The following is a 24251-nucleotide window of genomic DNA, read 5'->3' on the forward strand; positions in this document are numbered from 1 at the left end:
CTTTCAAAAACATTTTCGGGGCCACTTTGCATTTCTAATATGCCCCTGAATACCACAAACAGTCAATAGACCTTTAAGTGTATAGTCCAGCATGAGCACATTATACACACCTTGTGATATTGAGCAGTGTCACCTAGAGATAATCTTATATACTGTATAGGATTACTGTGTGAGTGCAGAGTTCCTATAATGAGTTATGTAATCTGTGCAACCACTATTTATATATTAACCACCTTAAACCTTCTGTACTCTGTGACTGTTCATAAAACATTCTTTAGTCTGAAAAAGACTAAAGGGTATTCCTCATATATATGATTGTTATCTTATCTAGTCACTGGTCCATATGATGATCAAAGGTCTCAAGGCATTGGGTGCATTCCTGCTGATATGATTATTCACATTTTTCCAACCACTTTGTATCTGGTTTCCAGCCTCAATCACTTTCAAACTCCACAAAAAAAAAGCTATTCTTATTTATTATTTATTTACAGTTTCTTATATTTACAGTTTCAGCGTATTCCGTTGCACTTTGCAATTGGAAAAAGTGATAAAACAAACCAACATACAGTAGAGGAAGGAGGGCCCTGCTCGCAAGCTTCCAATCCTTCCAGAAACTGCACTATAACATGAGAACCACAAACAGGATGTTGATCTAAAATCCATATTCTGGAGGGGCTATAATAAAATAATATCAGATAAATAATTTTTAATGTGGATGTCATAAATATGTTTTACTTTAAATTATCAATTTATTTTCAAAAAAGTTGTATATAAGTAATTATAGGCTAACACATACTGGGTCTAAATTAGCATGGGTCGCCAAGTGTAGAAAATGCAATCTGGTCGACTATGAAACGACAGCATGTGTGAAGCGTTCTCATTGCACATACGCACTCACAATTTGTGAATAATTGTGTGTACGCATTCTGCTTCAGTGCAATCACATTTTAAATGACTGGAAGCCAGCATTTACGGGGAAGAAACATGGAATTTTGTGGGTGTGATTGTCAAAACACAGGTGTCCCAATTTTTTTTTTTTTGGAGTGGATCGGTCCCATGAAAATCAGGACAGTTGAGAGGTATGATCATGTTGATTTGATTTGATTTAAATCGATTTACATTGATGTTAAAATCAAATACAAAGTAATACATTTAGTAAATATCCCCCACCTAATCCAAGTACAGTATCTCCTGATACACCTTTTTCCAAATTTGTATCTTTCTAGAGATACTCCTGTTCAAAAACCTAGAGCGTTGTATAGCTTCTTCCACAGATTATATTACAAATTGTCAGTGAAGCTTAGTGTGTATTTGAATATTTATACATTTGAATGTGAATGCATTTTTACACTCATGTCAACCTTGTTGCATTTTAGAGCACGAGAAGTCAGCTAAATATTGGAATGATCAGGCCAAGGAGACAATAATCAAAGCACAAAGTCTTGCTCCCATCACCCACAGAGCCAAGAATCTCATCATGTTCCTGGGAGATGGTGAGTGAGATGCACCACCAGAACCTGATACTACGGTAGACGGTACAGAATTATGCCACACTCACAATAATAATCAGAATTGTTGTTTTTGTAGGATAAACTACAGTACTCAAATTTGAATATTCTTGAAAATCTCCTGCTATATCGTTTAAACGTGATGGTTGTACTGTATATAGTAATAACTCTAACTTAGTGTCCAAATGTTTGCAAAACCCACGTATTGGCTGATTCTTAGTAGGATCCAGACATGGCCGTGGCTGCATCGTATGGTATAGTTGTGTCTGCGTCTTTATGCTGATGCTGCTACAATATCCATCCCTGGTGTACATACAGGGAATGTGCAAGGACAGACACACGCCAGGGGGAGTTTTTTTTTTGGGTGCAATCCCTAAAGAAAACCCCACCACTGTCTCTCTTGGCACTGTGCAGCGTCGCTGAGCACTACATCAGCTGCTGTCCGGTCCTGCCCCCTGTGCAGCATGGAGTTAGCAAGTCAGGGGGAAGGAGGCAGCGGCTGAAGCTGAGTTCAGTGCTCAGCTTTGCGGCACTGCCCGGCACTAAGAGACAGACAAGGGCAATCCCAAGAATGTTCCGGGTTTGCCAAACTGGGCACTTTAGCATAGCCCGGAAAATTCTTGGGAGTGCCAGTTAAGACATGAGCGTGGTGAAACTCTGATGCATGCACAAATTAAATAATATTGTCCATTTGTGTAAATATTGGCACAGCTTCACCATTGTGTCCTCTAAACTGTAACAATGGGGTCTATTTATTAGTTGACATGAACTGATTGGCTGGTACTTTATTTCTGTGTACTCTATCTCAATCCAAACTAGACCCCTATTTCACTATGACCTAGCACATACTGTACGCACTTCACCTTGTTGGCCACATATGTTTCCAATCTTACTATTGTATTTAGTGATAGCAACTGACGTGTTCTTTCAGGAATGGGAGTCACCACAGTAAGTGCAGCTCGTGTATACCAGGGACAACTGGCAGGGAAAAATGGAGAGGAGAATATATTGGAGATGGAGAAATTCCCTCATGTGGCACTTTCTAAGGTAATGCACCTATATGGGGCAGCAAATCCAACTGTTACACTATTACTGTCATCCTGCACTGCAGGAATGTTCTCAATTGTATTTTTAAATGTATTCATGCAGATTTTGATGCAACTTTTAATTGGTGACTGAGGTTACCTGCATGGGTACAGCACTAGTATTTGTATAAAAGAAAACAGGTTTTGATTCCTGGAGTACCAATGTCATATATGGCTAATCAACCAAATGGATTGGGACTAATTTTCAAGTTAAGGAACTTTATGAACATTACTAATGGTTCCTATCCTGATTATACATAACATAGGGCCTTATTCTAGTTCACTCTTTCTGACAAAATCCTTCTTAGATGGACAAAACCATGTGCATTGCAGGGGAGGGGGGGCAGATGTAAAATGTGCAGAGAGAATTAGATTTGGGTGACTTATTTTGTTTCTGTGCAGGGTAAATACTGGCTGCTTTATTTTTACACTGCAATATAGATCTCACTTTGAAGTAAAACCCCACCCAAATTTAATTCTCTCTGCACATGTTACATCTGCCCCACCTGCAGTGCACATGGTTTTTTCCATCTAAGAAGAATTTTGTCAGAAAGAGTGAACTAGAATAACCCCCATAGTTCTGTTAGTCCTTCCATTATCCTAGGGTGCCGGAAGACAGGATCCCAATGGTCAGTATACCGTCATCGGAATCCTGACTGTTCAAATGCCTGACAGTCAAGATCCCGAATGACAGGGGCTATTCTTCCTTGTGGGGGTCCACGCTCCCCCGGAGTGGGAGAACAGAACCTGTTGCGAACACAATGATTGGCTTCTCTGTGCTCGCCCCCTGTTGGGGTACCAGAGGTCTGGGTTCTGATGTCAGTATACTGGAGTACCGACTGTAGGGCCGTCATCCCACACCAATTACCCTATTGATTGGCTATAAGATACTGCATACCACTACATTGTCAGTGTGATAATTTTATTTGGCACTTGTGATAAATTATATTTTTGTCCAAAAATGTCCTTTTTTGTCAATCAAATGATGTTAATATTAGCTATTTTAACCTGATTCAGTTTATATTTTTTGGGGTAAAAAAATGTTTTTACTGTCTTAACTTTTATTGGGTGTGGATTGTTTTATCGACTACACTTAGGTCAATAGTCATTAGTTCGACACCCTGGGGGTCGACAGGTGGCAAGGTCGACAGGGTTCTTGGTCGACATGGGTGAAGGTCGACAGGTGTCTATGTCGACATGGGTTTAGGTCGACACATGCGTTAGAGCGACATGGGTTAGGTCATTAAGGCGACATGTGTTTTTTTTCACTGTCGACATGGACACAGTTGGAACTGTTGGGGGGTTCTGAGGACCGAGGTTGAGAACCACTGATCTATCTGCCTTCAGATAATTGTCTTATGAGTGTAGGACCACTGACAATGTTTAACTGTTTCCTATATAATTTACCCTGTAGGTTTACAATGTAGATGCACAAGTGCCAGACAGTGCAGGTACAGGGACAGCATACTTGTGTGGGGTAAAAGGTAACGTTGGGACACTCGGAGTGACCGCAGCTACAAGCTTTGGACAATGTCTGACCGCCAATGGGAATGAGGTGAAATCCATACTTCACCGAGCAAAGAAGGCAGGTGTGTAGTACTGTACCATGTTAATATATGTGCATAAGTAGACAGTCCTGGTTATAGATATTTTCTCTGGTGAATTGTCATGAAAAGGTGCCTATTTATACAATTCACAGTCATCAAATAAATAGTCATAGGGAAAGGTGTGGCAAAAAGAGTAAAACTATCCGGAGCTTGTACCTGACAGACAACATTGCCACAGAAGCCTATGGTCTTGAATCCCTGAGAGGAATCCATTTCTCTCTCCCTCCTCCTCCTCCTCCACTGAAGTTTGAAAGGGTGTGGATCGTTTTATCGACCACACTTAGGTCGACAGTCATTAGGTTGACACCGTTGGGTCGACTGATGGGAAGGTCGACAGGTGTCTAGGTCGACATAGGGTTATGTCGACGGGTCGGAAGGTCGACATGGTTTTTTACTATTTTTGACCCGAATGTCGACACAGTCGACATGGACACAGTTGGAAGTCAACCGCAGCCCCTCGCACCGCTCGCTTCGCTCGTGATGCTTCGGGCACGGTGCTTCGCTGCGCTTGGCACACTATTTTATTTTCCCACCACGCCCTAGTGAGTGGTAGGGCATGGAATACTGCGTGTCAGCACATGTAGGCTCAAAAAACAGTAAAAAAAAACATGTCAACCTTCCGACCTGTCGACCTTACCCATGTCGACATAACGCTATGTCGACCTAAACCCATGTCGACATTGTCCTATGTCGACCTAGACACCTATCGACCTTCACCTATGTCAACCTAGACACCTGTTGACCTAGACACCTGTCGACCCAACGGTGTCGACCTAATGACTGTTGACCTAAGTGGTGTCAACAATACAACCGTATCCCGTTCGGACATGTGTCAGAAATTGCATGCACAATAGAACTTCAAGGTCATAAACCCAGTCCTCTCAACGCCAAGTACAGGCTTTATATTAAGACCTATTATTTGCATTTACATTCTCAATTATGCATGCATGTGGCATTAATAAACACTGCAATGCATGCAATAATTCACGGGATATATTGCATGCAATATACGATGAATGATACATCCCACACAGATATAGTAAAGAGATTGCCCATAGCAACCAATAAGGGTGGGATGTATTAATATACATCGCCGCCCTTCGCCTGACAGCCGCCGCGATGCTGCCGTATATGTACTAACATATGCGGCTAGCATCGGGTTGCGGTGACGGAGACCCCCGCGATACCTGTGATGTGGTCTCTGTCACGTCCCGGCGGCTGCCAGTGTCCCCCTGCGTCTCCTCCTCCCCCCCCCCCTGCAGCCGGATGTCCTCCCGGCTGTGACACCTGCTGGGGGAGGAGGAGATCAAAGGAGGACGGGAGGGGGGGGGGGCGCGCGGGCGGCAATAGAAGCCCATAGGCTTCTATAGGGTATCGCCACCCAGAGGGTGGCGATACCCTGCCAGGCGGAGACGGGGCGGACGGGTGATGGTAAATAGGAAAATGCGGTAAAACCCCCGTTTTACCGCATTTTTCCTTTAGTACATCCCGCCGTAAGTGTCTATCTGTCATTTTATGTTCTGAGCTACATACATGATAGCTAGAAGATGATTGGTTACTATGGCCAACATCGCTACTTTTTCCATCTCTGAGGTTTGATACCACTCCCCTGTTCCATATATATAGTGATCATGCAATGCAGAGTTCCCACACTGCAGCATTGAATACCCAGGTGTTCTATGGGAAGGCCCTCATTACAGCATGTGAGGGTGCATTTGCTCTCACATTCCCATTAATGTACTGGTGCTGCTGCAATACATAATACTTAAGACCCGTACACACGGGGGAGATATATTGCTCAGTTTCTCCTTTTCATCAGCGACCAGAGATGGTCGCTGATGAAAGGGAACCTCTGCCGGGGGAGCCGCAGAGGTAATCAGCAAGCTCCTGCGACCAGCGATCATAAGGGGGCTAAAATCGGGAGCGTGCACCCGGCGATTTATCGCTGGTGCGCACTCCAATCGCTGGCAATATGGTCGCCAGCGACCATATTTCCAGCGATTTTAGCCCCTATCGCCTCCATGTGTACACAGCATTAGGGGCCTATTAGTAAATTGGTATCTCTCTGATATCTGCTGCTATCCCTTGTTTTCACCCACTAGGTTTATATACAGGCTGATTTATGGGGGGGCGGGGGGATCTGCGTGCATATTCCACATATTCGGCGACCATCGAATGATGTGGGTGTTACCCCGCAGGCTGCAAATGGATGTTTATATAAAACATCCATTCGCAGCCAGTGCGATTGTACGCACCTTGCAAATGGTGGACCAATGTACCACCATTCGCAAGCCGGGATCTGGCTCACTCGCAATGATACGGATTCGCATCCAAGTGAATGAACCAGAATACTGTTATTACAGAAATGTTACTGTACAGTGACAGATATCCCTGAATATTATGAGAAGCGCATTCTGATTGCTGAACTGATTTCTTTACACAATGTATTATTTGTTAGCAATAAAAAATGTAAAAAGGAATGTTGTCAGAATGCATCTGGTCAAAATGTCAACATTTACAATGTCCACAGCAGAAGGTAAAGGGCCCCATACATCAGCAATTAATTGTGACAATTTTCAGATATGGAGATGATTGCCACAATTAATTTTAGATGTGTGGGCTCCCCCTTTTGGCAATCCCAATCAAAATCGCCAATCGATTGCTTAATCAGGTTTTTAAACATGTTTAATAATCTTGTATTATCTGCAGATCTTTTTTATATGTGTGGGCATTCCAAATTCGTCTTCTTCATCTATTTACATTATGAACAGCTGAAATGACAATCGATTGGCCAATTTCCAGATATGAAGATGCAATCTTTAGATGGAAAAATCTGTCGATCACTGAAATAAATCTGTAATGTGTGGGCAAAGTCAGATAGATTGTAAAATCCATTTATCTGGCAAAAAATCACTGTATATGGAAATCCATAAATTGTGATTGTTGATGTATGGGGCCCATTACAGTATCTGCTCCCCCTGGATATCAGGCTTACAATTCCCGTTTCTACAATAATTTAAAAAAGTTAGCTAAAGAAACAAAAAACAATGTGAAAAAAATATTTTAGTTTCTTATGGGCACATACTGTATGGCAAATACCATCATTATATGCATTTGCCATCAGAGTACAGTTGTACTTGTAATGCTGCTGTCTATTATAATTAGGATTTGAAGGAATCCCTCAGTGAAGGCTATAGACTGTGATAGAAATTACTTATCACTAGGGATGGCCATTGATTATTGATAGTTCAAAATCATTGATGGCTAATGACCCTCCATCGATGTCAAAGCATAACCGAATAGTTTATTTTCTTTACCCAAGGGGCCGCGATTCGGAGTAGAGCTCCTGCCCCTGACACAGGCAAAAACCCCGTCCCCAGGTTCTGATTGGCCCACATGGCAGTCAGTGAAATAAAAGGGATGACCATCGATAGTTAAAACCATCAATAGTCATACATCACATAGTATGCCACCATCGATGGCTGTTTGCACTATCACCATCGATGGTGATAGAGTCAATGGCCATCCCTACTCATTACTGGCAGGTAGGCTTTGTTACATAAGCTGAAGCCCTACATCCTGTAAAACTCCCATTACCTGGTAGGATGGATTGGAAGGCCAGGGCTGCATAATGGTTTAAGCTCTCCAGCAACTTTGATTTGCATTAAAAAAAAAATCATACACAATATACATTATTGTTAGTTATAGTTGTCCATCTCCTGGCTACCAATCCATTGTTTGAATTAGACTATAAGTAAAGGCCAGTTGGCATATGTGTGCCAGAATTATTACTTTTGCCTGGGTCCCATGAGATATTAATCAGGTTCTGCCTTTCTTCTTTACACACCTACAGTTTTCTGACCTATTTGAATGATATGTATTTACAGGTAAATCTGTGGGTATCGTGACAACAACACGTGTCCAACATGCCTCTCCAGCTGCTGCCTACGCTCACAGTGCCAATAGGGACTGGTATTCAGACTCTGAGATGACTACAACTATGATTAACAATGGCTGCAAGGACATTGCCTACCAGCTGGTGCACAACACAGACATTAATGTAATTATCAAGACCATGTGGGATATGGTGAAACATCAATAGATTAAACAAATATGTATCATGGTTTTAGTAGGAACTGAGAGATTGTTGCATTTATCAGTGGGAAGAAGAGAATGGCTTTAATAATACCAACAGTATCACTTTATTCATATACAGTATCAGCATTTGAAAGTAAAAAAACAACACTTCTATTTTAGAAGCTATAACTTTTACAATGAATGAATGAATTAATACAATTAAGATATGTTTATAGAAATGTATAAATAATGTTTACAAAAAACTCAGTACTCGCTCTTAAACCGTGTGCACACGGGGCGATTCTTCTAAGCGATTTTGAATACATCGTCAAAATGGTTTAGAAGAGTTCCCTGAATTGCCTGTGTGTACACAGTGGGGCACAGCGATGAGTGTCCCTGCAGCGCCGCTGTCGCTCAGCCAAATAGACACTGCAGGCAAGGATTTTCTTGATGCTGCAGTGTCTATTCGACTGTACACGCAGGCTGCTGCTGGGGACTTGACTAAGCAGAATTGCAGAGCTGCAGCCCAAGTGTGCACCCCTTTCAGGGTATAACTACTAGGTGTGGGATTTTAGAAGTGGAGGTGTTGCCATAGCAAACAATCACATCCTAGCTATTATCTTCTAGATCAGGGCTGGGCAACACCGGCCCTCCAGATGTTAATGAACTACACATCCCAGGATGCTTTGCATTAGTTTGTGGCCATGCTGAAACTGATGCAAGGCATGCTGGGATGTGTAGTTCATCAACATCTGGAGGGCCCGTGTTGCCCAGCCCTGTTCTAGATGGTGCTATATAAATGATAAGTAGAATCTGATTGGTTGGTATGGGCAACATCTTCAGTTTTAAAAACTTGCACCTAAATACTGTAAATATACCTCTGAAAATAGCAAGCTTTGGTGCCATTATAAAATGACACTGCATTCCAGGAATGAACGGCATTAAAGGAAATTCATTAAAACAGTAGCAGAAACATTTCAATTATGGATGCCAATTCTGTCATCGGGATTGGCGGGATCTCGGGATTTTGGGCATATTTGGCCGGGATTTCAATCCTGGGATTGGAGTCTCCAATTTCAATTCCTTTCTGTCGGGCAGCACTGAGCTCATCATCTCCCCAGTTCCCCAACTCCGCTGCCTGGGTGTCACTCTCGACTCCTCCCTCTCCTTTGCACCCCACTTCCAAGCCCTGGCCCATTCTTGCCGGTTCCAGTTACGCAACATTGCTCGCATCACGCCCTTTCTCTCACAGAGTGCAACTAAGCTTATCATCCACTCACTGGTCATCTCACGGCTTGACTACTGTAATGCTCTCCTCACCGGCCTCGCTCGATCCCAACTGGCTCCTCTCCAATCTGTCCTCAACTCTGCAGCCAGGCTTATCTTCCTCTCCCGCCGCTCTAATTCCGCCACTCCCCTTCAACAAAATCTGCACTGGCTCCCATTCCCCTACAGAATCCACTTCAAACACCTCACACTCACATACAGGGCCATCTCTAATTCCATTGCTCCATATATCTCTAACCTCATCTCCATTCATACACCCTCCCGCCCTCTACGGTCAGCTGACAACTGCCGTCTCTCCTCCACCCTGATCATTGCTTCCCATGTTAGAGTACAGGACTTTGCCCGTGCTGCACCCCTTCAATGGAACACACTCCCTCACTCCATTAGACTCTCCCCAACCTTGCAAAGCTTCAAACAGGCCCTTAAAACTCACCTATTCATCAAAGCGTACCCTTCCACTGCATAAACTAGCTGATTCTCCGACCCCTTGCCTGTTTATATCCTGCTATCTAGCCACCACCCACTTGCTTGCACCTCTTGTAATCTGTCTGTCTCCCCTTCCTACTAGATTTTAAGCTTCTCCGAGCAGGGCCCTCTTCCCTCCTGTTTTCAAAGCCCTCTTCTCTTCACATTTCACTTACAGCTCTCCTATACTCAAACACTCAGTGACCATCTTCGTCTGCATACTCATCTCCATCATTGGCCTCAAGCCTCTAGTTGTATGTTGATTGAGTCCTCACTACTTATATTTAAGCTGTAATGTGTATTGATCTGTGGCACTCTTTATTTGTACTCTATTTTTGTTATATATTCAATGTTATTCCAAGTTTTGTCTCCCTGTACTGTTCCTTTGTACGGTGCTACGAAACAATTGTGGGGCCTTATAAATAAAATAATAATAATAATAATAATACTGTAGCTCGAGCAGCGCTTGGCTCAGCTGCTAGCCAGAAGACATGTTGTGCGATGTTAGAGGTCACACTGCGCAGGCACACACGGCAGCCCCCATCGCTGGTCCCCATAACCACGTCTGCCGGTCCCCACCTGCATGGTCTCTAGCCGCGTGTCCCCTTCCGCCTGTCTGCCGCTGGGCTGCCTTATCTGCTGCCTATGCCCACTTGGTAAGCCGCAAAGGACTGCTTCTAAGCAGTCAGGAGGCCAATCCCAGGATCTTGAGTTTTTCAATCCCAAATCCCGGGATTGAAAAAATGGCCTGGGATTGGCTTCCCTAATTTCAATACATGTTAGATATGGATTGGTTAAATACCAAAAAGTCCAGAACTCAGCACTACAGACTGGACTGGCTCTCCAGAGCAACCTTTGCTACTGTATTAAATAGATTGCATATTGTAAATTGTAGTGCGAGTACCTATCTGGGAGGGTGTCCAGTCCTTTGGAGACGTTGCCTGTGAAAGCTGTAATCCGAGAGACTGGGAGGTATAGAATACAACCTCCCTGTACAGTTGTAATCTGTCTTACACATGTCCCCAAAGACAGCTGTCACACTACAGTGGCAGAGGTTGCTGCAGGGAGCACGTGAGAGTGGGTATGTTTGTGATCTGCCAGTAGAACAATCTGTATAATTCACCTTGTTTTTCCCTGCAGGTGATTTTAGGAGGGGGCAGAGCCTACATGAGTCCTCTGGGGACACCTGACCCAGAATATCCAACTAGCGCATCAAGTCAAGGTCTTCGAAAGGATGGAGTCAACCTAACACATACATGGCTGAGCACAAGAGCGGTAAATTAAGACATATATCAGTAATTAAACAGAGAGAGAGAGAACCAAACACATACAGAGCACAGAATCTATGTGAGTTCACACTGTGATTCAGTGAGACAGCCTTAGAAAGCCACCATTAACCCAATAGCACAATCAAACTGGCCAGTGGAATGGCTCCACCTTCAAAATGATCTATCCCAGCTGTTTTTTATCTTCACAACTAATTACACATTTTTTTTTTTTTAGACTGGTAATTACCAAGTTAAGGATTTAGCCATGAGTAGGTATAGGTATCTATAGGTACCTTGCTCTTGTGCAGGGTGTTGAGGCAGTAGCTGCTTCTGTTAAAGATTCCCTCAGCACACATAATGAACTGCTAGTTCTGGTGCCCCTGAATGCAGTCCTGTAAGTGTGACAGGCTGACTGACACGGTGTGGTGTTGTACCTGGTTTCCAGATGATGGGTGGGTTCAGCACTCAGTAACTTCTTCTTCTTTAGCAGGAGCCTGTGGCAGAAGGATGAACACCCCAAGCAATACACACAATAACTAACATACACAAAGGCGGTGACAATAATATTTATTAACTAGGGAACTGGTCGCTGCTGCAAGTCAATTTAGGTTAAAAGTTAGGTAAATGCAACAAGCATCACGTTACAAGATATACAATTAAAGGCAATGCAATTAATAAGGCTTTGGTGGTAAATATGATAACGATTAATAATTCAGGCACACAGTCACTATACTACTATGCTATCTATACCATTAAAGTTATTCAGAGCATGAACTATCCTGCTCTTAAATGTCCTCCAAGGATAATGAAGAGTTTAATTGGAACTGTGCACAGTTGTTTGTAATCCACAAATAGGGGGCGCTGTAGATCATGCATGTCATATCAGAGTCACCAATAGAGGGTGGATTGGATGTAGGCAATGACAGTTCCTACCAATTGAGGGTGCTTTGCAATAACAGCTTTCACCAATGTGTGTAGAAAGTGGCTGAAGAAATATATATATATATATATATATATATATATATATATATATATATATGCATCCAAAGTTTAAGGTCACGTGTAGAAATAAACAATGTCATTTAGAATCTTGGGCAATAGTCACACACTTTTCTCTCTGAAGGCAATCTCCCCTCCACAAACTTGTGCAAGTGTTCTTTTAGTTTGAGATGGGTTGGTAGCTGGCCCAAACACTCCCTTGAAATGGCTTGATCAGGGATCACAGACATCTATTGATAGTACTCACTCAGTCTCCCACACAACACTGTGTCCGGCTGCAGGATTCCTCTCTGTGAACAGGACTTCCCACCCTGACTAGCTGTTAGATACACGCCGTGACAGGGGTTTCTCCTGATTTGCTTTCCATGCTTCTTTAGGGCTGTAAGCAGATGGCTGCAGTGACACTGCTATCAGCACTCTGTCTGGGGATGTTAGTTTAACTCCTTGCAGCCCTGATTACAGGGAAGGGGTTTTACTGGGCAGCTCTTGCTACCATTCCTAGGTCCTTTAAGGGGCACAGGGGCACCTGCAGTGGGGTGCCACATAAGAACCCTAGTAGAATATCTGCTCCCTTTGTCAATAGACTGAGCAGGCTCTTTGGGGATAAATTAGGAAGAACTTGAATATTCTTGACTCAGCCTTTATTTTCTGTAAAATAGTTACAGAACTGTGGAGTGTTTGGTTCTCACAACATTGCAGTAGATGGATTAGAAGTACAGTATATCTACCTCTTCCTTTGTTAGTTTTATTTGATGAAATCAGTACATATGTGTGGTGTGCCTCTCTAGAAATCCAAAGCCATCCAAATTTTGGCCCTTATTCTGATTGAGTCAGACGGCTGCGTGTTCGGTTGGACGGCCGATGTATTGTGTTCCGCATGTGCAGAGGTGTTTCTGCACATGTGCGAATGCCGCACACGTCCGAATACGGCGTGAATTCCGTACAGAAATGGGGGAGTGGAGATGGGCGTGTAGAGCTGTTTGATCTCATTACCATATGCGTACACCCCGCCTTTCATGGGTGTTCCCAAGGAAACGCTGGACGTACGTATGGTAATGCAGGCAGTGATGCACGTGTTGGGGGTGGACAGCTGACATAGCCAGATGCCAGCTGCCTGCCCATATCCCTGCTTTTGCATGGAGAAATGTCCGAGTGGTCAGGAGCACTCGGAGCTGTCTGACCACTCGGTCCATCATTCGATGGTCGGCAACCATCAGAAGATGGGGAAGGTTACCACAGATGGGGGAGTTGTTCACATGAAACATCCACTTGCGGTCCATCTGCTCAGCGTCTTACTGCATTTGAATGTTGTGAGCAATCCGTACGGTAGGCAGGGCTAAGAACACTCGGTGGCTGTCTGAATATACGCGTCCGTCCAAATCCAAACAGTTGAAAGTGATGTTGACAACTCCAAAACACAATGATGACTTAGAACCATAACCAAAATATGGGGGTCTTTGCATACCATTAGAAACTAGGCAAGCTTAAGCATGTGGAGGGTAAAGAAAGCTTTTGGTGTGGTCAGGGGTGAAACTAGGATTTTCATCACCCGAGGCATGCAAACCCCTAGCCCCCCCCCCCCCTACCCCCCCAGTGGCAGCACTGGTGTGACAAAGACTAGTTTATCTTTCCGTGAGGTATGAATGGTGAGGTGAATTTGTTACTATAATGTATAGCCTCCGATTTTTAGATCCTCCGTGCACAGGGTTTGGACTGTGTACCCCCCATTATTTTCAAATGAATACTACCAGCTTTTGCTTCTATTTAAAATGTGCCCATTAACATTATCAATTTAACTTTCACCCATCTAGAGTGTAAATTGAGACAAATAGATTAAATGATGTATCTGTAAACAGATCTGTATGGAGAAAGGACATTGTGCACCATTGCCTGAGTTCCTCTATCATTGGCTTTGGCAAACAAAGGTGTGCTTGTCAAAGGTTATACAATGTTGTCACAGGAGATTCTGGAAGTTCTTGAGCAGGGCAGTCAAAAATGCTTCTATAGGTTACTGCTGGTGTTTCTCTAATAAGGATTGCTCCCATGCCCATCGACTGTTGCAGATTGGCCAGCCTTGTGAGGAACAAGTATTGCAAAATGCCATTACTTAAATGACATGTCCACTAAATATTTTATCATTATGTATTATTATGTATAACATCAATTACAATTATTTAATATTATGCATAGCAACTGCTACATACATGTGTTCAAATTTATCCTTGTCAATTAGTTAACCTATAATATGAGTGTTAACATTATGATTTAGTCAGACAGTTCTCTGTTTACGCCTACGTTTTTCCGAAACAGGATTGCATGCTTACTTTAATTACAGTCCTGTATATGCATACAAACACAAAATGTGGTTTTCCCATGTCCTGACATGTAATTGGTTACCTGGCCACAGGTTATATAGGATGTAAGTACGGGCACAGCACTGAGGTCATGGGTTCAATACCCACCATGGCCCTAACTGTGTGGAGTTTGTATATTCTCCCGTACTTGCGTGGATTTCCTCCGAGTACTCCGGTTTCCTCCCACATTCCAAAAATATACTGGTAGGTTAATTGGCTCCCAACAAAAATTAACCCTAGAATGTCTGTGTGTGCATGTAGACATCTACATGCACACACAGACATTCTAGGGTTAATTTTTAGATTGTAAGCTCCACTGGGGCAGGGACTGATGTGAATGTTCTAATATTCTCTGTAAAGCGCTGTGGAATATGTGTGCGCTATATAAAAAACTGTTAATAAATAAATAAATAATGGTACTTGTTTCCTAGCACGGCGCCACCAATTTTAATTGTATGCAATCGGGTTGCAAAAATCGGGTCAATCGCATCGCATGCAACCAAATTGCATGCGATGCGATTGACCCGACCGACCCGATTTTTTACATTGGCCCCAATGTTAAATGCCCCCCAGACCCCATTTATCATTGTATGCCCCCCCCATTGTTAACGCCACGCCACAATCAACGTGAACCCGAAGCGTGGCGAGCGCAGCGAGCCCGCAAGGGGTGGTGGTACACGTCCTCCGACCTATTCATACCCCCACTATCCACGTCGACGTGGAGTTGATTTTATATAGTGTGGCGAGCGCAGCGAGCCCCGCGAGGGGACATGCATTACTTCAGACGTATTACGCGTCCCCTCGCGGGGCTCGATTCGCTCGCCGCGCTTCGGGCTCGGTGGCTCGCTGCGCTCGCCACACTATATAAAATCAACTCCACGCTGATGTGGATAGTGGGGGTATGAAAAGGTCGGAGGACACATACTGCTGCCACTCGCCACGCTTTGGGTTGGCGTTCATCGTGGGGTGGCGTTAACAATGGGGGGGCATTTGACATAGAAATTACCCATCAGGGTGGGTATACAATCAAAAATTGGGTATGGGGGCCATTTAACATTGGTTCCTATGTAAAATCGGGTCATCGCATTGGTCGCATTGTATGCCATTATAATGGCATACAATGGACCCGATTTTACATAGGAATTTAACATTACATACAATACTTACAATGTAAAATTGGGTCGGTCGCGTCGGTCGCATCGCATGCCATTATAATGGACCCGATTTTACATTTGTCGGGAAACCTCAAAAAAAGCCCGAAATTGGGTCCGTCGGGTCCCATCGCATACCTTATGTTAAGGTATGCGATGGGACACGATGGGCGCCATGCTAGGAAACAAGTACCTAAATAATAAATGTAAATCTTCACAAAGCTAAGCAGGGTCACCTCAGCGCATTCTGAGTGGTGGAAACATCCTAGTTATCTATATGTACAAACGTCATTTGTACGAATATGTAACTTGTAATTTCCAATATCTCTATGTCTATTCCATGGGACTGGACTTTCTCCTATGTTTCTTTATGGCCTATGTTGGTGTAGAAATACTTCAACAATATGAATTGCAGCACTTTTCAGTCAGCAAAAAACAAACCAACTACTTTTCATTCTTTTACATTCTGTGGCTTGCTTAAATGTGGAGACCAGCCAATCCCTTCGTAGCTGGGGGACTTTTGTAAACATCAAGAGAACAGGGAAATAGCCAATACAGTAATTACTGCTAATTAGCCGGTAATGAAACTGCACACAATTGACAATTATATGTTGTTTCATTGCAGGCATCAAAATATGTGTGGAACAAACAACAATTTGATGCTGTGGATGAAGCTACAACTGATTACCTTATTGGTAATATACTACAGTGATATGTTGTACAGGACATTATAATACTCATATACAGTAATAGCAACTTTTTGAGAAACGGGATGATAAATATATGATTTAATTCATCACGGCTTGTAAAAGTAGGGTAGTTTAATAGCAATATTACCTGAGTCTCCAGTTGTTTATGAATAAACCTGTCTAATTATATGATTCAAATTGTTTAGGTCTTTTTGAGCCAAAAGATATGAAGTACGAGCTAGACCGTGATCCAGCCATGGACCCATCCATCGAGGAAATGACTGAGAAGGCCATCAAAATACTGAGCAAGAATCCCAAAGGGTTCTTCCTCTTTGTAGAAGATAAGTATACTGTGTGGGGAGAAATCTGAAATAAAACGATTTTTCTTGTTCTAGCAAAGAAAGGGTCTGTAAGGAATCTGAATCTAAAAGTGGTTTTGAATAGATCTAAACACATAGGGCCAGATGTAATAGTGTGTGAGAATCAGAAAGTGAGAGATTTGGGGAGAGATTCCCCATGTTCTTTAAAGCAGCAATCCTTTACATTGAAAAAAAAAAAAAAGAGGTAGACTTTGGCATGTAATTGATTGCCCCTTAAAAAAAAAAAAAAAAAGGGAAAACCCTTCCAAAAACCTCTCATTTGGTCCATAAGCTGATAAGTAGCAAGATGAACGGCTTTCCCAGCGATGATGTGGGAGCGCACACTGCTCATCACCGGGCCATATCACTGGGGCGGCTTTGAGCTGAAAGCTGCTCAAACCTGCTGTTTTGAGCGACTTTCAGCTCAAAGTTGTCCATTGTGTATGGGCCTTTAGACAAGATGAGAGATGCATAAAATTAGTTTCCCCCCTTTTGATTTTCTATGAGTAAAACTGCTAACAACAAAACACAAGTAATGGCAGGTGCTAGATCCAAGTGGGCCGAAGGACCTCTGACATCACAACCAAGTGACCTTTAATGGCAGTAACAAGGTTAGTGGGCTAGCCCTTTTACTATCGAAAAGGTCATTTATTGGGAATAGTAACTGGTCTCATGCGAAGCAAACAAAGCCACTAAGCCTGTAACAAGCCTGCAAGGGTATAACGTGAGAGGTCCTTTAGCTCACTTGAATTTAGCCACAAGTAATGCTTCCCTGCTTCCATTCCTACAAATGCTAGAATGACATCTAAATTATGACCCAAGAATGGAGGCACTTTTTCTTTAACATACTGAATATTGGTTTTGATGGACTTTCACTGGTCTGTTCTCAAACAGAGTGGCATATTCCAACCACTTACGCCAATACTAATTGCATATGTGGCATCCCAGCTTTAGCTGAGCTTTAGACACTGCAGGGGTTATCAGATACTAAAAAGTTTTAAAAGCCATGTGATCCTTATTAGTGAATGGGGGTCCAAACAAGTTGCTCCAGTTTTCTTGAACATGGAGGGGGATGGACACGAAGTCTAGGACAAAGGACAGGCAGTTGGAGTGTAAGCTGATCTGAGATGAGGGCACAGGCTAGTGTCCAGAGATGAGAGCCTATGCTGGGACTGTGGTGAACATTCAGACTGGTATTCCACAGTCCCTGGCCTTATGGAAAGTAGAGCAGGGTGTGAGGACAACAGTATGCAGAGACCAATGGAAGGAACAAGGGGAATCCCCACCTTTAGTAGTACCCTAGCAGCAGGTCGAGAGATGTGAGTCTCTTGAGAGGACGATCTGGGTCAGTGGTTGAAAACTGTATGGAGACCCCCAGCGACCAGTCCCCCAGCGACCAGTCCATTAGAGATCCATGTTAGGTAGAATGCAGAGAGCCCCCAGCAAATAGGGGGAGAACACACCAGAAAGGACAGTCCTAGTAGGCTGCTGTGGCACTACCATAGTTGTCTACCCTCCTGCATTCTGCAGGAGACTCCCTGAAATAGCAGCAATCTCCCTCTCTCCCTCATTAGTCTAGCAATCTTCCTCATTTCACCTAGCCCACATTACACTGTTACATCATAGTTACCTCCCCTCCTGCATTCTGCAAGAGACTGCCTGAAAGACACAGCAATCTCCTTCTCTCCCTCATTAGTCTAGCAATCTCCCTCATGTCACCTAGCCCAAATTACACTGTTACATTTTTGGGGAAAAAAAGAATAAGAGACAGATACATTTACATTGAATCATCAGCACTATTTCCCAACACTTTAGCAAGTATAGTACCTCTTACTAGCTGCTTTGGGGCTCATCTACATTTGGATATGTGATTTTAAAAGATTCCTCTGAGATGTAGCAGTACACACCAACGCTTCTAGGTGCCACGTTCACAATCTCTTTTCACAATCTCTCCATATATGGAACTAGACACGCCCTTTGGGTGGAGCATGACACTCCCCCGCAATGAGACGCTGTATACAATTCTACTACCAACTATAATCTCCCTAAAACTAGTATTCAAAAGTAGGCAAGTATGGGCACTACTGGTCACAGGATACCCTGGTAATGTATTACGGTACTTGTGTATTATCACGGCGGCCATCGCGTTGCATCGCATACCACTAATTAAGGTATGCGATGGCATGCGATGGGACCCGATTTGAGCCTTTCGCCGGGATGATTGTACAATTTAATATCGCGTCGTATCGCATGCCATGCGATGCAACGCGATTTCCATGTTAAATGCCCACCCAGACCCGATTTTTTTATTGTATCCCCACCCTGATGGGTAATGACTATGTTAAATGCCCCCCCATTGTTAACGCCACCACACTATCAATGCCAACCCGAAGCGTGGCGAGCGCAGCGGTACGTGTCCTCCGACCTTTTCATACTCCCACTATCCACGTCGGCGTGGAGTTGATTTTATATAGTGTGCCGAGCGCAGCGAGCCACCGAGCCCGAAGCGGGGCGAGCGCAGCAAGCACCATGAGGGGACTCGCATTACTTCACAAGTATTACGCGTCCCCTCGCGGGGCGCGCTGCGCTCGCCACACTTCGGGCTCAGTGGCTCGCCACACTATACACGATCATATTGCATACGATGTGATGCAATGCGATTTTGTGGTTGTACAATGCCCTGCGATGGAAATCGGGGGCGCCGTGATAATACACAAGTACCTGTATTGCTGTTCCATCATTGTTTATGCTGCGAGTAAAAGGAAATGCTGGGCTGATGTAGTCTGATGTAATCTAAACCAAGGTTGTGCTGAAGGGAAAAGGACAATGGATTGAATATTATTTCCATGATAACCCAGTTTGAACTTTTAAATAAACTGCTTGCTATTTGTGATGAGATGTTTTGGCGTACGGTTCTTACTTCACTGCCATACCCAGCACTGGCCGGGTATCACACATACAGTATGTGATTAGAAACACAAAGGCCAGCTCGCTATATAAAAGTTGCCCTTTGCAATGCGCTCCGGTGCCTGGACTTCTGGGTCTACGACCCAAGAGTCCCTCTGTGCGTGCTAGTAGGGATCCAATTGTATCCTTCTCAGTGTGATGTGGAAGAAAGGCTACTCTAGGGTAACACCAGCTATCAGAGTACCGGTGTCTGGGCTTGAGTTAATTTGGAAATGTGGTAAAAACTCTGCCTTGATACATCCTGCCCACAGTATCTCCAGGCAATATGATATTCACCATCCTCAGCTACAGTTTATATAGCACATCCATATCCAATTACTAATTTCCTTCTTGTTATAAATAAAATATACTGTATAATAGAGGAAGAGAAAAATGAAAGCATAATACAAAAAAAAAAAAAAAATTTTATGAGACGTGTTTCTCAATGCCATCGTCTGAGAAAGGCATATCATATACCAAATGATAAGACTTGGGGCCTAATTCAGCATGGATCTCTAAGTAGAGAATTAGCAAATCGAGCGCTATTTGTAATAACGCACATGTATAACATATGCATTACGCATGCGAAAATGCAAATAGCAACTGAAAATGTGTATGGATCGTAGATGCAATGTGTCCTGAGCTTATATGATAGGAAGCGGGGTGTGTCTGAAGAAATGCAGGTGTGTCCAGGCATTTCTGAGGAGTGTCTATGACATCAACCCTGAGCACTTTCAGCCTGTCTCAGTCTCGGACTAGTGGAAGCCTCAGACCTACTCACATTTACACAGATGGCAAAGAGTCTTCAATGTTTTCAGGAATTGCGTATGGTTTTGTGAGTGGATAATGAGAAAAGGATGCTGAACTCTCCCTTTGTACCTGTTGGGTGGTCTGAAAACTGTAACAGTTATTTGCAGCCACCCACTAAGTTGCTGTGAGAGATGTGAAGATATCTGCTAAAAATGCCAGGGTCGAAGTCGAGGAATATGAATCACTTTGGTTATTGTCACCAAATGATCTGAAGTCAATTCATTGAAGTTTTGTTGAACATTGTGCCATTGTGGGTATTTTGTACATCTCTCACAGCAACGCTGGCACTATGTATTGGTCATATTATTGGGACAGCTATCCTTGCAATGGTTGAATGCTACTCAAAGTATTGTACCTGATATTTGTGCTAACTTTGTTAATGTGTTTCCTTTACGAGGCAGAATTGATCATGGCCACCATGATTCAAATGCAAGAAATTCATTGACTGAGGCTGTAGAATTGGACAAAGCCATTCAGAGAGCTGGGAAGATGGTGTCAGACTATGATACACTGACTGTTGTGACTGCAGACCACTCCCACGTATTTACCTTTGGTGGCTACACAGACCGTGGCAACAGTGTTCTTGGTGAGTGATTCCACTCTAATGTTGATATTACTGAAAGCCTATTAGTGTGCCTTGTGGACTGTGCTTGGGACCCACTGGTGTAGACAATTTTCCTGAGCGACCCACTCAAAGTGGTCATGGGGCTCTTCTGCGACTTCTAACAAGATCCTGTGCCTCGAAAAGAAGGGCCCACAATATTGTAAGACCATATAACATGTTGTTTATTGCAGAAAAGAACAACACTGTAGGTTGCCAATACTTACATAAAAATTCATAGAACTTATCTAAAATCTATAGAAAAGTGACAACGATAGAGTTTCTTTAAACAAAGGCTCATCCACGCTGTAGTAGGATGTTCTCAGCAGTAGGTCCCAGCACAATATCTCACAGTTTCTGTACATTATGGGCCTGATAATGTTCCATTTGCTGCGTAGCAAGTGGCTTAACGCCACCTGCTGCCTGGCCGAACACCCGTCCACCCTCCCGCCGCTGAATCCCCTCGGTAACATCGAACATGCGTGCGGCAAAAAGGCGGAGAGAAATCATTTGATGGTCATAGACAATCCTTTGATTTCTCTCCCCTTCGGAAATAAAAGTCAGTCTGAACTAAACTGACTTTTATTTCGGCCTGAAGTCTGCCAAAGAGGGGGGAGGACCTGACATCATGTGATGTCAACTGCCGACACCCAGCAGGCATCGTCCCACCTGCATTCCCAGGGGAACGCAAATAAAACACTGGGTGTCCCCTGGAGTCTTCACATGCGCAAATATGAGCATGCGAATGTGCAGAGCCCCCACCATGGGAACAGTGCCGAATTCTGCCCCGTCCAATCAATACTGAATCAAGCCCTATGTACTGTATGGCACCCGGTTCTTCTCTTCTGGAAAATATATAATATCCAGTCTGGCATCCATCACAATGCCTCCTATTAAAGTTAAGTTCCCAGTTGCCATCCAGTATAGTATAGCAATAAGATATAGGCAGCACCTGTGGGTCTTATTATCAAAAAAGCAGCTGCTGGCCAATATAGTGGGTAAATTCAGGTTTTTTTTGTTATATCTATCTTTTACACACATGTATGTATTTATTTAATTTATTATTATTATTTATTTTTCGCAAGTCTTGGCATTTTACTAAATATGGAATTCTGGAAAAATCATGTGGTTGCGTTCATTATCCAGTATCGCAACTTTCACATCCCCCTTCTAGATTTATATTATGTGATTACAATTATTAGTTGAAATCTAATGCATCTATGTCATGCACTGCTTACGTGCCATTGATTAAGTTAATGTAGTGAGACAGGGGAGGCTTATTTTTCATTATTACCTCACTGTCTTGATCTCATCTACTGTAATGGTCACATAAATGAAATAGCTGTATTTTTCTTTCATTTATTTTTGGTTATTTGTGCAGAATCCCTTTTAACTGGATAATCTGTACTTTGTTTTCAGGAAAAGCTCCGCTCAGAGCCCTTGATGGATTGCCGTATACAAGCCTACTCTACGGCAATGGACCTGGCTTTAAGATCGTAAATGGAGTACGGGAAAATATTACCAATATAAACACAGGTATGGACTGATTATGGCTTCCCGGCTAGTAGTGTGAAATGCTTACTGACCTACAGGGTAGGTATGGCCATCAGTGCAGACACCATCGATGGTGATTCTGCAACCAGCCCTCTATAGTGGTAAACTATTTGATGGCCCATGGGCCAATCAGAACTCGGGGGCAGGAATTCTGGGTGTCGGGGGGGGGGGGGGGGGGCGGAGCTCTGCTCCATGTCCCGACACCTTGGGGGAAAAAAAGAGGAAACATAGGTTTTCCTTTGCCATTGATGTAGGGAAACCATCAGATTTCAAATCATCGATGGCCATCCCTACTACAGGGTTGTGAGCAGACAGTTGTACAGCGATTCTTTAGATGTGTAATAAACGTCTGACACTTTAACCTGTAATTGCTTCCATTCTATCTTTTATAACTACATGGTACTGCTTGCAAGTTCTTTTATAAATATGGATATCACATTTATATTTTTTGTCATATAGGAGGAAGTTATAGACAGCAGACAGCTGTACATCTTTCATCAGAGACACATGGAGGTGAGGATGTGCCCATCATGGCTAAAGGACCCCAAGCTTACCTTTTCCATGGTATCCATGAGCAGAATTACATTGCCCATGTCATGGCCTATGCAGCTTGTCTGGAGCCATATACAGATTGTCCTCCAAATTCAGCTTTTCATATTTCCTCTTCCACCGTACTGCTGGTAGTCTCTCTATGTGGCGCCCTCTTGTGGTGAGAGCAGTAATCGATTTCTTACCATGTCCTGTGATTCTGAAATTTTTGATCAGAACTATTAAACTTTATTGGAAAAACAACTGTGCAAAAAATAAAGGCTGCAGTACTGACTAGCAAATGAGCCATGGGTATTAGCTTACTGTCCCAATCATTGGTATTGGAACCACCAAATTTGTCTATTTATTTACTTGGGATTTGTAATTGTCTTCAATTTTCTTGTAACTGAATCCTTATTAAACATGCTGGCTTCACAATAAAACACTGTGGTCTATTTTATTTATGAGCATATGTAATGTCATCCTTTTCTGCTACTTGGGGCCTGGTTCAGAGATGGATACTGCCGCATCTACACTAGTGCCATTATGCTGCATTAGAGGAAGTGACAGTTTCACATGGCCCCTTGGGCACTAACATTTGAAGGATGTGCAGCCCCTGAGACGTTAATTTTCTTCGCTCCTGTTAGAAGTCCACCATTGGTGCACCATTGTGTCAGTCATTGATACTAGCATTAGCCATGGCTCTGCAGTGACACGTCTGCAACACTCCCATATCCAATGAGATGTGGGACCTTCTTATGCACCTGTGTGCATGCTCTTAATAAGGCGCATGGTCATAGTTGCCTACCCTCCTGCATTCTGCAGTAGACTCCCTGAAATAGCAGCAATCTCCCTCTCTCCCTCATTACTCTAGCAATCTTCCTCATTTCACCTAGCCCACATTACACTGTTACATTTTTGGGATAAAAAGAAATGAGATATAGATACATTTACATTGAATCA

The 24251-nt window shown here is 43.3% G+C and overlaps 1 protein-coding gene across 1 annotated transcript; it reads left to right on the plus strand.

The window, feature by feature from the left end:
* Positions 1 to 1387: 1387 nt before the first annotated feature.
* On the plus strand, positions 1388 to 23593 carry LOC146062653 (intestinal-type alkaline phosphatase-like). The gene is made up of 10 exons (XM_083174724.1): positions 1388 to 1493; positions 2440 to 2555; positions 4008 to 4182; positions 8088 to 8260; positions 11170 to 11304; positions 16427 to 16496; positions 16697 to 16831; positions 21000 to 21191; positions 22626 to 22742; positions 23223 to 23593. Exons 1-10 carry the CDS (start codon positions 1478 to 1480, stop codon positions 23471 to 23473), a joined length of 1380 nt encoding a protein of 459 aa, XP_083030850.1. The 5' UTR covers positions 1388 to 1477; the 3' UTR covers positions 23474 to 23593.
* The last annotated feature ends 658 nt before the right edge of the window (positions 23594 to 24251 follow it).

This window comes from Crinia signifera, chromosome 3 (assembly GCF_055691185.1).
Source record: "Crinia signifera chromosome 3, ASM5569118v1, whole genome shotgun sequence".
NCBI classification, from domain to species: Eukaryota; Metazoa; Chordata; class Amphibia; order Anura; family Myobatrachidae; genus Crinia; species Crinia signifera.